The sequence below is a fragment of the Daucus carota genome, chromosome 8, assembly GCF_001625215.2.
Source record: "Daucus carota subsp. sativus chromosome 8, DH1 v3.0, whole genome shotgun sequence".
In the NCBI taxonomy this organism is placed as follows: domain Eukaryota; kingdom Viridiplantae; phylum Streptophyta; class Magnoliopsida; order Apiales; family Apiaceae; genus Daucus; species Daucus carota.
The window spans coordinates 22993571-23006354 of record NC_030388.2 but is presented as its reverse complement, the minus strand read 5'-3'; the positions used below and the strand labels follow the sequence as shown (position 1 = coordinate 23006354).

The 12784-nt window shown below is 33.5% G+C and overlaps 1 protein-coding gene across 1 annotated transcript; it reads right to left on the bottom strand.

The window, feature by feature from the left end:
• Positions 1–7173: 7173 nt before the first annotated feature.
• LOC108200052 (protein phosphatase 2C 37) lies at positions 7174–9685 on the bottom strand. The gene is made up of 4 exons (XM_017368110.2): positions 9133–9685; positions 8701–9021; positions 8503–8608; positions 7174–8167 (listed from the first exon to the last, which is right to left on the bottom strand). The coding sequence occupies exons 1-4, from the start codon at positions 9544–9546 to the stop codon at positions 7833–7835; spliced, it is 1176 nt and encodes a 391-aa protein (XP_017223599.1). The 5' UTR covers positions 9547–9685; the 3' UTR covers positions 7174–7832.
• Positions 9686–12784: the final 3099 nt, after the last annotated feature.

Here is a 12784-nt window from a genome sequence, read left to right as displayed (position 1 = left end):
TACCGGTCTTAAAATCATGGTAAATTTACTTCATTAATAGTTTGAAAGGTACAGTTTTTTTGTCATTCCGTTACTGTTTGAAATTTGCATTGCGTTGTGATTTTTACATTTCAGATCGATATTCTGGAATCTAATACTTCATTCTTGGAGAATATAAACACAAACTGTGCATGTAAATATTATTTAAGTAGAATTCTCATCACTACTGCTAGCTATTTCACTTTTATGTTGTTGATGCATTGTCTACTAAAATTAGTTTGTCTGGCTTGCTTCCACCAGAATCCAGATGCAATGTCTTATGTCTCTGCCAGCAAGCTAATGTATAGCATCATATAGTTTAAAAAGAAAACGGATGCACAGTACATTTAAAAAATATATGATTATATGAATCGAAATCGGGAATCAGAACAAATCAATTAATCTACTGATTCAGGATTTATCCGGAATTTATGAGATTTTTTCAATAAAGTGAAATGTAAGTGATAACCACTTCCAACAATTCCAATACTTTAATAACGAGTTGCAGGAATTTTTATGATTCTCAACGTGTCCCTCCCATATGCAGCATAGATTCACACACACATATCCAAGAGTTTGGTACATGTTTCCAGTTTCATTGCTGTTTCCAACTGTTTGAAAGTTGTATTGTGTCTCTATCCAAAAAAAAAAAGGGAAATTCGCATGAATGTCGAGTGAAATTTTACGTTTCGGAATAGATATCTGGAATTGATAGTACTTCACGCTGGAGTCTTGCGAAACTATCTTATGACTAATAGCTCACACCAAAAATCTAAACTATGATGACTGTGACAGATATTTTAATGAGTCTTCTACGGCTCTAAAAATTTCTCTAAAACAGTCCGGGCTCAAGCCCTGGATAGCCCCTCCCCTATCAAAATTTGACTGAAATTTATTAATATTTTATCAATTGATAAAATTAAAAAATATATATTATTGGGATTAATTTTTAATCTATTTTGAGATGTGACTTTCAGTTTTTTATAATAATGAAAGAGTGACTTATAATTTTTAGTCAAAAATTAGTCAATTTGACCAAAGAAAAATATAATTATGACAATTAAAAAGAGACGGAAAGAGTATATTTATTGAAATTTGAACTTTGTATCCTCCTAAATCTAAATAATCAAATTAATCTACATGAATATGTGGACGTATACAGGAATTGATTAACTACGTACACTAGTATATTTTTGAGACACGTAGCATTACTATATTATTTAAGTATATGATAGTTTGTGTAAATTAACTAAATCAATAAACTTTTTCTGATTGACTAATAAAAATTTGATTATAATATTTAAACATTTAAACTAATTGTTTTCTTTGATATATTTTTTGCTCAACTATTATAAATGAGATGTACTACATATTCATAATTAATTTTAGTGTAAATTAAAATTGATTAAACTATATGAAATCGAATCTATAAACATCATTAAAATTTTATTACGTAAATAAATAATGGTTCGATTTGGTTACTCAGTTCCGGTTCGGTTTTGCTCTGCCGTACCTGCTTCAACCGAGCAATTTCTATGATTTAATACGGAACGTAAGACAATTTGACAAGAGTGACCAAAGCGGAAAAAGTCGTTGGAGTCCAGCTAGCAGAGATGGTGATGACATAACTTGGGCTGTACACGTAGCATAGTACTAAACACGATCTGATAAGTTGGGCCGCCTTTTGTTCACGTCATCTCATCAACAGCTATTTAAGGTGGGCCCGTGGCCCAGTTCAAAACCGGGGGTGGACCAAACCACAATGCTAATACCGCCCACTGAAACTCCTTAGTTATCCATCTCTTTTAGCTCTCATTTTCGAGGTCCCATTATTTTCATTCATGTCTTCTATTATTTTATTCCAAGACACTCTTAAATTGCACGTTTCAATCATATCCCGAATAAAATCTAATTTCTTGTTGTTAGAATCAAACCGTATCGTATCAATCATGTAAAGTATGTATTTGTATACATGATATTTTTATTATTATAATATATTTTAATATTCGACTTTTTGCCATGATAAGAGGTAAAAGATATTTCTTCCATTACATTCAGTTTTATATAATTTTTTATTGTTCGACAAGCATTTTTAATGCTCTCGTTCTCGTAAGATATAGTTTATAATTTATTTCAATCCTCTCGTAAGATATAGTTTCATTTCTCTTTTTTTTTATAAATTCTTTTTCATTGTTTTGACACGAATTTTAAGATACATATAAATGTAGATTCCTAATTTATTTTTTAAATTTTTGGTTTTTACATAAATATTTAAACATAAAAAATTTTATAACAATTTTTTTAAATATAATTTATAAAATTATATTTCATAAGTATCTCAAAATGTATACAAAACCTCACCCCCAATATAAACAACCCATGGAATAGAAAGAGTAATATTTAGGTACAATTTTTTTGACAACTACATATCTATACTATATTATAATAAGCCAACATGGGTATAATTTGTATTCCAAGATTTTAGTTATATTTTTTGGTTTGGTAGTCTCCTTTTGGTACTACAAATCTACAAATATGGAGTCTATTATTTTTTGGTTTGGTAGTCTCCTTTTGGTACTACAAGTCTACAAATGTGGAGTCTATTAGTATTATATTGTTAAACAGTTTCAAATACTAAAAAAACTCATAACAATTCATTATCATATAAAATTTCATTAAAAAATTATAATGATGTTATAAATAAAATTATAAAAATTCATTATCATATAAAATTCCATTAAAAAATTATAATGATGTTATAAATAAAATTATAAATATACAATTTTGAATAACTTTTTTTAATAAGAACCTTCATATAACTCTTAAAAGTTATTGTTGTCAAAAAAACTAAGATCACAAAATTACGTTGAAATTCGAAAGGTATTACACGATGGGCTATGTTTAGAAAAGATTTGAATTTTCTAATTTTTTTTATTTTTAAATCTACGTGTACTAAATTCGGATTAAATGTACTAAAATCCTGACATATATATTTATTAGGGTTTGTCCATTTTAAAGTAATCGGGAGAAAATATAATCAGTTGAATAATATAATTTAATTAAAATTTAATCCACTAATACTAAAATACTACTCCCTCCATCCCCCTGAGTAGTATACATTGGGGGACGGGGACGCGGCACGGATTTTAATGCTTCTGTAAAGTTTAGTTGTGTAATTTATTTTTGAAATTTTCTTTTTCTGAATTAAAGTTTGGATGTTATATTTTTATTCAGAAAAACAAAATCTCAAAAATAAGTTACGGAACTACATTTTATAAGAGCATTGAAATAACATGATGTTAAAATTTAAATTCACAAATAATAAATTACGAACTATATACCCGCCCGTGCTTCGCACGGGTTAAAGGCTATTATACATAAAAAATTATATAATGAATATATAAAATAATATTTATTGATATATGATTGAATATCATAATACTCTTGAATCATGGTTTCTTTCATGGGAGTTTGAAATCAGAATTATTATCAATTTTAAGGTGATTAGTCGTAAATATCCTAATATATTCAAATTTAGGCAAAATTGAAATTTGTGAACCGTCAACTTCCCGGATAGAGAAAGCATCTGCTATTCTGCTTTAGCTAGTGACGAAGTCAATAACTAACCAAAATAAATACCACTTGCTAATTCTAGCAAAGCAGTTTTCTAATTTGTTGTAGTTGTTCGTTGTTGAGCTAAGTACACATTAATCTTTGACACTAGTGATTATTTTATAATAATTACAGAGTCATTATCAAGAGTTAGTAATTTATAATCAAAATATTAAGAAGGGTTAGCGAGAATAAACTTTCTTTAATCTTGTTCTTCCTCCACCATACTTGTAATGGATCAATATTATAATTCTCTAAAAGATAACTATAATATGTAGGAGGATTTACGTGTACATAAAGGTTTAGATATATGATATAATTCAAAACAAAATATCATCCGAGGCTTGGAAAAATCCACACAGACGCATCTCCCGGTATATTTAATATTTCTATTTTGTTCCGTGAAGTGTTCGAAAAATTCATAATTTATTAAAAGAAAATTGATTAACCTGTGAATAAGTTATTAATTTTTTACCAATTAATCGATTATATTCTGAATTGATTAAAAAATTTGATTTATCTAAAAAATTTCAATAAAATTCTGGAACGACAGATTAACTGATTAGTCATGATTTCTGATTTCTAAAATCATAATTGCTAAAGTTTAAAATAAATAAACTTGTATGCTAGCATCTTGGAGGAGTCATTCAGATGCTTGCTTTAAGTCCCGTTCCAATGTTTGCTTAAAGTCCCGTTTAAAATTGTCTGTTAGAATTAGTGCAACAAGTTCTAACATTCATCATATTCTCACCGATGCCTGACACGTAAACACCTTGGCTCGCGACAAGGCATCTTGAGATTGCACGTCAAACTTTGGTGATAACTTAGTTTCTTAATTTCGACCCACTCAAAATGCTATCATAGATCAATCAAGAAATTTTTGAGCAAACTATTTTAGACATGAGACCAAATATTAGTATTACACTATCTGGAGTTACTAATCCTGGGAAGTCCTATAAGCAGGGGCGGAAGCAGCCATGTGACTGGAGGGTCCGCTGACCCTGCTTAATCAAATTTTTTATAGGTCTATTTTTGTGGATAGTTGTTTGCTGCCCTGCTTAAATATTAAGAAGTATAGCCAAACTCATTGGTCCATTAAAACTGACCCAGGCTCACTACTATATTCACATAGTAAAACATAAACAAACTGAAATATAAACAGGTCGATTAATTAATAGTATAAATTGTCATGCAAAATGAAAGTTAGATCATTATAATAATATATTATTTATATGTCGCCCCTCCTTACATGAATTTCTAGTTCCGCCACTGCCTATAAGGATACCTTATATTATTAATCCTGAATTTCTGTTGAGGAGATATCAAAAAATAATCTGTACTCCAAAATTTGAAATATGATACCCAAAGTTATTGATTTTTCAAAATCCCTGTTTCTATGAAATCTTTGATCCTCCGAAGTATTGTTATGTTACCTAATTATCAGTCCAGATGCGCATACGAGATTTTTTGTTGTGAACTATTTTTAACCAGGCTCAAAATTTGATTAAGTGTCAAGAGTTATATCGGTATCTCAATGTAAACTCGAATTGTCGAAATCCGAATAACTCATCTGAATCATCCGATTCGATTTTCCGAAGGCTGTTGCGATTTTATGATTTTTAGAAGACTCGTACAGAAGACCGGTATAAAGTGTGAGAGCCTATTTATGGATCAAAGAGTGGATCACGGGCGCTCATCTTTGGAGCATTAATTTGCCATTCGTGCCACTATAAATTGTGAGAATATTGGGGGTGGCAGGGATCGAACCTTCATCTTTGGAGCATTAATTTGCCATTCGTGCCACTATAAATTGTGAGAATATTGGGGGTGGCAGGGATCGAACCTGAGTCCTCTGCCAACCTGGCTCTGATACCATGTCAAGGAACCAGTTACTCTAAAATCTCAAGGTGTTAGAGAATGGCCCTTTCCAGTATCTTATATTCTAACATAAAGTGCTCTCATGACTATATAATTCTAGCTGTCACGACTGTAAAATTTGATAATTTAAATTAACCGTTTGAGTCATCAATCATTACAGAATTTATCTGTGATACATCACATATTATAATCCTGAAATTTTTAGTTCACTCAAAATATGATCCATAATCGATAAATTAATAAAATATTTTCCTAAAAATATTTAAGTATTAGTCTAATAAATTAATAAAAAAACCTTTTAATATATTTAAGAATTAATCAGATATTATGTTGCTGTTTGCAACCGTCCTGATCAGTACTACTACTCCCTCTGTTTTTTTCAGTGTTCTAAAAAGCGCATTAAGCGGCCGTCTAAGCGGGCGCTTAAGCGGAACTGGAGGGTAAAACGCTTCGATTTTACATTAAGCGGGAGATTAAGCGTTTTTTAACATTAAGCGGCCTGTTAAGCGGATTAAGCGGACATTAAGCGGATTAAGCGGTCAGAATGATTTTGACTTGCTAATTTTTTATATTTAAATACAAATATTTTTTTATAAATATTATGAAGATTATAATAAAATATTAAAAATATTTTTTTTTATCAAAAACATTTTATGTTTAAATTCTTATTACTTAATTATTTTATAATTTTAATTATATATTTAATATTATTATATATAAAATTTTAAATATATATTATTAATCCGCTTAATCACCCGCTTAAAATTCCGCTTAAGCGTCCGCTTATCCGCTTAAGCGCTAGAAGGTCACCTCACCGCTTAGGACCGATTTGCGCTTTTTATTTTATATGACGCTTTAATTTTTGGCACACACTTTTAAGTGCTTTGACCGGTAGTTTAAAATATTATTTTTTCAAATTTCTTTTTCTGAATAATAATATATAATCATAAATTTTATTCAGAAAAAGAAAATTCAAAAAATAATATTTTTAAACTACCAGGTCAAAGCACTTAAAAGTGTGGGGTTAATTATCAAATTGGGCACTCGCTTCACATCAATATATCATCCAGGGCACTCTCGAATTTTCGGTCTCATTTGAAACACTGTTTTCAGAAATTGTATCAGTCTTAAAAGTAAAAAGTTAAATTCGAAAACAAATTGACAGTTTGAGATGTGTTACTCATGGGGATTTAACACAGTAGGCTATAGAGATTATGTAGGTACAATTAATTGAATTTCCGCATCCAAAAAATGGCTATATATGTATTATTAGGGTTCTTCATAACCCATCTCTTCCACCATCAATTTTGCCCATTTTTTGGATGCGAAAATTCAATTAATTGTACCTACATAATCTTTATAGCCTACTGTGTTAAATCCCCATGAGTAACACATCTCAAACTGTCAATTTGTTTTCAAATTTAACTTTTTATTTTTAAGACTGATACAATTTCTGAAAACAGTGTTTCAAATGAGAACGAAAATTCGAGAGTGCTCCGGATGATATATTGATGTGAAGTGAGTGTCTAATTTGATAATTAATCCTAAAAGTGTGTGCCAAAAATCAAAGCGTCATATAAAAAAAACAAAAACAGATAGAATACTAAATTTACACTACGATTCGATTGCTCCATCAAGATCACATGTTCCACTGAAATACGAAACTTGGAAATGAATCAAACAATCTTTGAGGTGTCTGAATTGATTTCATATATATGTACTTTTTCAACAACCAGATCTTGATCTAAAGCTAGATACAGATACAAATGCATGGCATTCAAGGCATCGTGTTCGACTAGTACTTAGAGCAAGTCCAACAATGTCCTAGCCAATGCCCTATAAATATAATAAAAAATTGTGTCCTAGTGATTTAGGACATCATTTTAGTATACCAACTCCAACAATATGCCTTATTATTATGCCTTATTATTAAAGTAATAATATATTTGAATTATTGTTGGAGGGAAATGAAAAGAAGATAGGAGAGAGATGTGTTGGAATGAGAATAAGCTAATATTTTATTGCTAGAATTGGTTTAGGGCATTGCATGATTGTGCCTCAAAAATAAGGCTTTTGTTAGATGTCCTAGTGTTTTAAGGCACCACTAGGACATTGTTGGAGCACCATTTTGCTTCAAATGCCTTAAATTTTGATTTAGGACATCAATTTAGGGCACTCTTGGACTTGCTCTTATACTTTTCAACAATTTTTCAATGCCTCCAAAACTATCACTTGTACCCGCTCCAAGTCCTGATATATCATTCTATCTGGTGTCAACTTAATTTTAATTTTCTTTGATTAACGAAACTAAATTGCAATGTTCGCTACAAATCTTTCCTCAAATCCACCACCACAACACTGACATTATCTGCAGTGTGCCTCGCCAGGGCTAATTTGGTCAACAGAATTGATGCGTCGGAGCATGCCTTATCAGAGCTCTCACACGCCGCGGATACGCTTATTTCGTTCCCTGGTGTCCGCGGCGGCGACTTCGGCTTCTTGGCGCTTAGACACATTCGGGCCACGCCGCAAGCGGTCTCGTTGGACACCACGTCCCAGAGTCCGTCGCTCGCTAATACGAGACACTCGTCCTCAGGGGTTCGATCTATCACGGTTACTTCCGGTTCTGAGATCACATAGGGCTTCAAATAATTATCACCTGACAAAACAAACACATGTTAATTAGATCTCCGAATTTGAAATTCCTTATATTAAGTAGTGCTGTAAAAACCGGAATCGGAGTCTACATGCGAGGAATAACAGCGAATTAATTAAATAATCGGATATTTTTTTTGACAAATAATCGGATATTTAATCAGTTCGGCGAGCTACTTAGCTCGTAATTTTTAGAACTGAGATATCAGGTCACTGGTTCTAACTTTTAACGATACAAATCATCAAGTGTAAATTATAATGATGGTAAAAATTATCAGATTTAGTCAAATTCTCAGCATGTAACAAAAGCATATGTGCAATTTTTGTTGCTAAACGTACCGATTGCTCTAGACATGGCCAAAACGCCGAGAACACGAGCACCATCCCAGTATATAACACGTCCGCCAGAATCCTCAATCCGTTTCAACTCGTCCGGTCTATCAGGCTACAAAATCGAAGAAACAACAAATAAAATCAGATCTCGTAAAATCTCAATTATCAAACGAATTCTGCTAACAAAACTTCAGATCTAATCACCTTATGATCATTAGACAGAGGAGTGACAACGCCACCACGGCAAATCACCGCACGCGAATCACCGCAATTCGACACGATAATTTTGTCCTCGGTCACAAGCGCAACAACAGCGGTTGATCCAACAGCGTCACACTGAGGAGTTTGAAGCTCGCAGCGACAGTTAGGACTTAACTGTCCAGAATTTCGGCTCCATTCAGTGACTTCTTCGTCCATTTTCGAGAAGCTCTTCGTCATTGTTTCGAGCCACTCCTCTTCGTTGGTTCGATTCTCGACTTCGTGCTTCACAATCTCGTGCATTCGCTCTTTGCACTTCATCGCAACCTACACAAATCAAATCAAATTCAATTCAATTAACAACGTATACATGCACAAATTAAATTAAATTTAAGCAAATTTGACGAATCAAATCGAATTTTATATTAATTTAATTACATGTGAGCAGCCGTGACCGTCGTAAACGCCGTAAAAGTGACTTCCACCGGAGAACGACGGATGAATCGCCACCGCATCTTCCATATCACGCCTCTGTCCACAAACAGACGTTAATCCAAACTTCGGACCCGCCGATTTGACCTCAGGATCCGATTTAGATCCTTCCGAGTCCGATTCAAGCACATTCAAACATTTTTTCTGGAACTCCTCAGCTTCCGCTTCCCGAGAATTCGCGTCCAAACTAGACGCCTCCCGCTTCTGGCTTTTCCGGCCACTCTCCGGCGACATAACCGCCACATCCGCCGGAACAAAATTGAACTGGTGAATCTCCATTCGCCTCTTCCTCGCCGACTTAGAGCTCGGCTCTACTGGTGTAGACGTCTTGGTTTCTCCCCCATAGCACACACTCGCCATTAATAACACTCACACAAACAAAACAAAACAAAACAAGCTCTGAAAATCTGCTCAGAGAAATAAAAAAATAAAATCCAATTTAATCGTTCGAAGATTAATAATTAAATCAAGCGAAATCGAGATGAAATGAAATGAAGAAGTGAGAGAGATTGTAGAGATGAAAATATATAAGTAAAGAGAGACGGGCAGGGAGGGCAGGTGCCCGCACCGTCCTGGGCAGGCAGTTGGTGTGACGTAGAGACTCTGAATACGAGAGATGCGATGGTGGCCGTTGGATGAGAGGATTGAGAAGGGTGATGAGGTACACGTGTAGGGCATGTTAGCTGTGTAAAAGACGTGGACGAATGAGGAGACAACACGAGAGAGATAACAAAGGGGGCGGCTCCCTCTCATTTCTAACCAATTTATTCAACCACTTTTCAAAACTAACCAGTTTTTTTTCGAGCTTTCAAAACTAACCAGTCTAAATGAGGGGAGAAAACGCGACCCAAACCAAAAAGAATTTCCAGTAAGGGTCGCGCTTTGAAAGAGCGACCCAAACACAAAAAACCCCGTTGGGGTCGCTCTTTCAAAGAGAGACCCATGCTGCCATATTTCCATATGGGTCGCCCTTTGAAAGAGCGACCCATATGGGTTATTTTAAAAAAAAAATTCAAAAATCGGAAAATATTATTTCAAAGGCGACCCATATTATTTATATTATAATATTTTATAATATAATTTATATAATGATATAATATAAAAATATTTTATATTATATAGTGATACATTATTTGTGATATTATATTTTATATTATTATATTATGTAATGATATAATATAATATTATAGATTGTAATATTATATTTTTTAATTTAATTTAATTCGGAAATATTTTTTCCTTTATCTAATTTTTACCTAATATTTTTTTATTTACCTAATATTTATAGTTTATTAATTATTTATCTAATATTTAAAGTTTTATTTACCTAATATTAAAATGTGATGCAGAGAATTATTTTTTGAGGAGTGTGCAAATAATTTTGATTGTATGGTCACATCTAAGGCAGTAGGTTTTTTAGCTTTTTATTACAAAATATTGATTTAACACTGGACAAAGCTGCCAACTTCATTGAAATCATTCAAGAATTCAATAAGCCAGCCTGTTGTTACTGCTCAAATATTCACTTTTTTGCTGAGAGGACGTTTTTCTGCAAATCCATTAAGTAGAGAAAGCAATCTGCATCAAATATTCAAGCCTGTTTGCAATTATGATTTTTTGAAAAGTGTGCATCATCTGTTTGCACTTATGAGCTCGTTTAAAGTCATGCAATTATGTGTTTTTAAACAGTGTGCAAACCATAGCAATAAATAAACTTCAAGGAAACAGAAGCATTCGGGACAAGATATTACACACTGGCAAAAGAAAGGCTGTAAAGAAAAGATTCTGCTCAGTTAAAGGACAATATATAATAAAGTAAAGTGATGTGAAAAGAAAGGCTGTATAGATTAGACTACACACTGGCAAACCATAGCAAGCAACGAAATAATGCTCATATTCACATGATCAACAGTTGTATCTCATAATGCTGATATTCACATGATCAACAGTTGTATCTCATAATGCTGATATTCACATGATCAACAGCAGTATCTGATAATGCAGAGGGTCACATGGTGTACAGTAGGTCATAAAGTAAAGGTTCTGCAAAAGTAAAGTGCCTCACTGTAAAGATTAGACTGTACAAAGTTTCCCACTTTATAGATTAGACCCACGTTTTCATACTGCCAAACCATAGCATGCATTGAAAGAAAAGATTCAGCTCATTTAAAGGACTTGTCAATTCAAAAATTGACAAGTCCTTTAAATATATTCAGCTAAACAATAATCCATTCGCCTATAAATAGGTCTTCATTATGGTTGATACACATACAAGCAACTAAACAAACACAAAATTCACTCATCACTTAAGCTGAAAATGGATAAGGGCAAGGCACCAATGGATAAGGGGAAAGCACCAATGACCCCCGGCTGCGAAAAACGCCTCAAACAGCAACAAGATAGGAGACAGCCGGAGCTTGTGTTGGGAGGGATGCGCAACAACCGAAGCAACCAACCTAAACCAGCTCCTAAAAGCAAGGCACCACCGGTCGTGCAACAAAAGAAAACTCGGCCACCGTTGGGACGGATGCGCACTGACTTTGACATCAAGAAAATGATAGAGGAGACGAGAGAAGAGAGACGTCTCGAGGTTGAACATCAAAAGAACGTGAAGAAGTGGAACAAACTCTTCCGTTATATTTGCAGGTATGTTTATAGGAGGATTAGAAGGGGCAAAGATTGGGTGATGACGGAGGCGGAAGATGATATCCATAACAGAAAATTCCCTGAAGTTCACAAACTCTATTTTGAACGCCATCGTGAGATGGGTGAGATGGATATCCCATTTGGTGATTCTCGCATGAGGTATTATGCGGCTAAAATCGATGAAGAGTGCGCCGCACTGCAGGCTAAACTCGAGGGAAGTCAGGAAGCCAGATTTTGGGCCGAGTGGGGAGATGTGGACAATGTAACTTATCAGTGCCGTCGAGTGCAAATGCCTACCCCGTGGGTCGATGAAGATGAAGTGGAAGGCGGTGTTGCTGATGATGGTGGAGACGATGATGCTCACGCTGAGGACGATGAAGATGATGATGAAGGATATGATTCCGACTATATTGTGGACCTCACTCAGGATTGAGAACTTATGTCATGTTCTCATTTTAATCATATGTAATTTCCCTTCAGTTTATGTAAGAGTATTGTTTCGTTTAAGTTTATGTAATGCGAATTACCTTTTAAGTACAATCTATATGAGCTTAAATATTTAAATATGACAATCTATAATATTATATCATTACATAATATAATAATATAAAATATAATATCACAAATAATGTATCACTATATAATATAAAATATTTTTATATTATATCATTATATAAATAATATTATAAAATATTATAATATAAATAATATGGGTCGCCTTTGAAATAATATTTTCCGATTTTTGAATTTTTTTTTTTAAAATAACCCATATGGGTCGCTCTTTCAAAGGGCGACCCATATGGAAATATGGCAGCATGGGTCTCTCTTTGAAAGAGCGACCCCAACGGGGTTTTTTGTGTTTGGGTCGCTCTTTCAAAGCGCGACCCTTACTGGAAATTCTTTTTGGTTTGGGTCGCGTTTTCTCCCCTCATTTAGACTGGTTAGTTTTGAA

Excerpts from the sequence above, each read along its gene's own strand:
- LOC108200052 (XM_017368110.2), bottom strand. The coding sequence starts at position 9,546 with ATGGCGAGTGTGTGCTATGGGGGAGAAACCAAGACGTCTACACCAGTA. Across the intron at positions 8,609-8,700 it reads CTCTGTCTAATGATCATAAG|CCTGATAGACCGGACGAGTT; the intron begins GTGATTAGATCT and ends TCGATTTTGTAG. Across the intron at positions 8,168-8,502 it reads GGCCATGTCTAGAGCAATCG|GTGATAATTATTTGAAGCCC; the intron begins GTACGTTTAGCA and ends TTGTTTTGTCAG.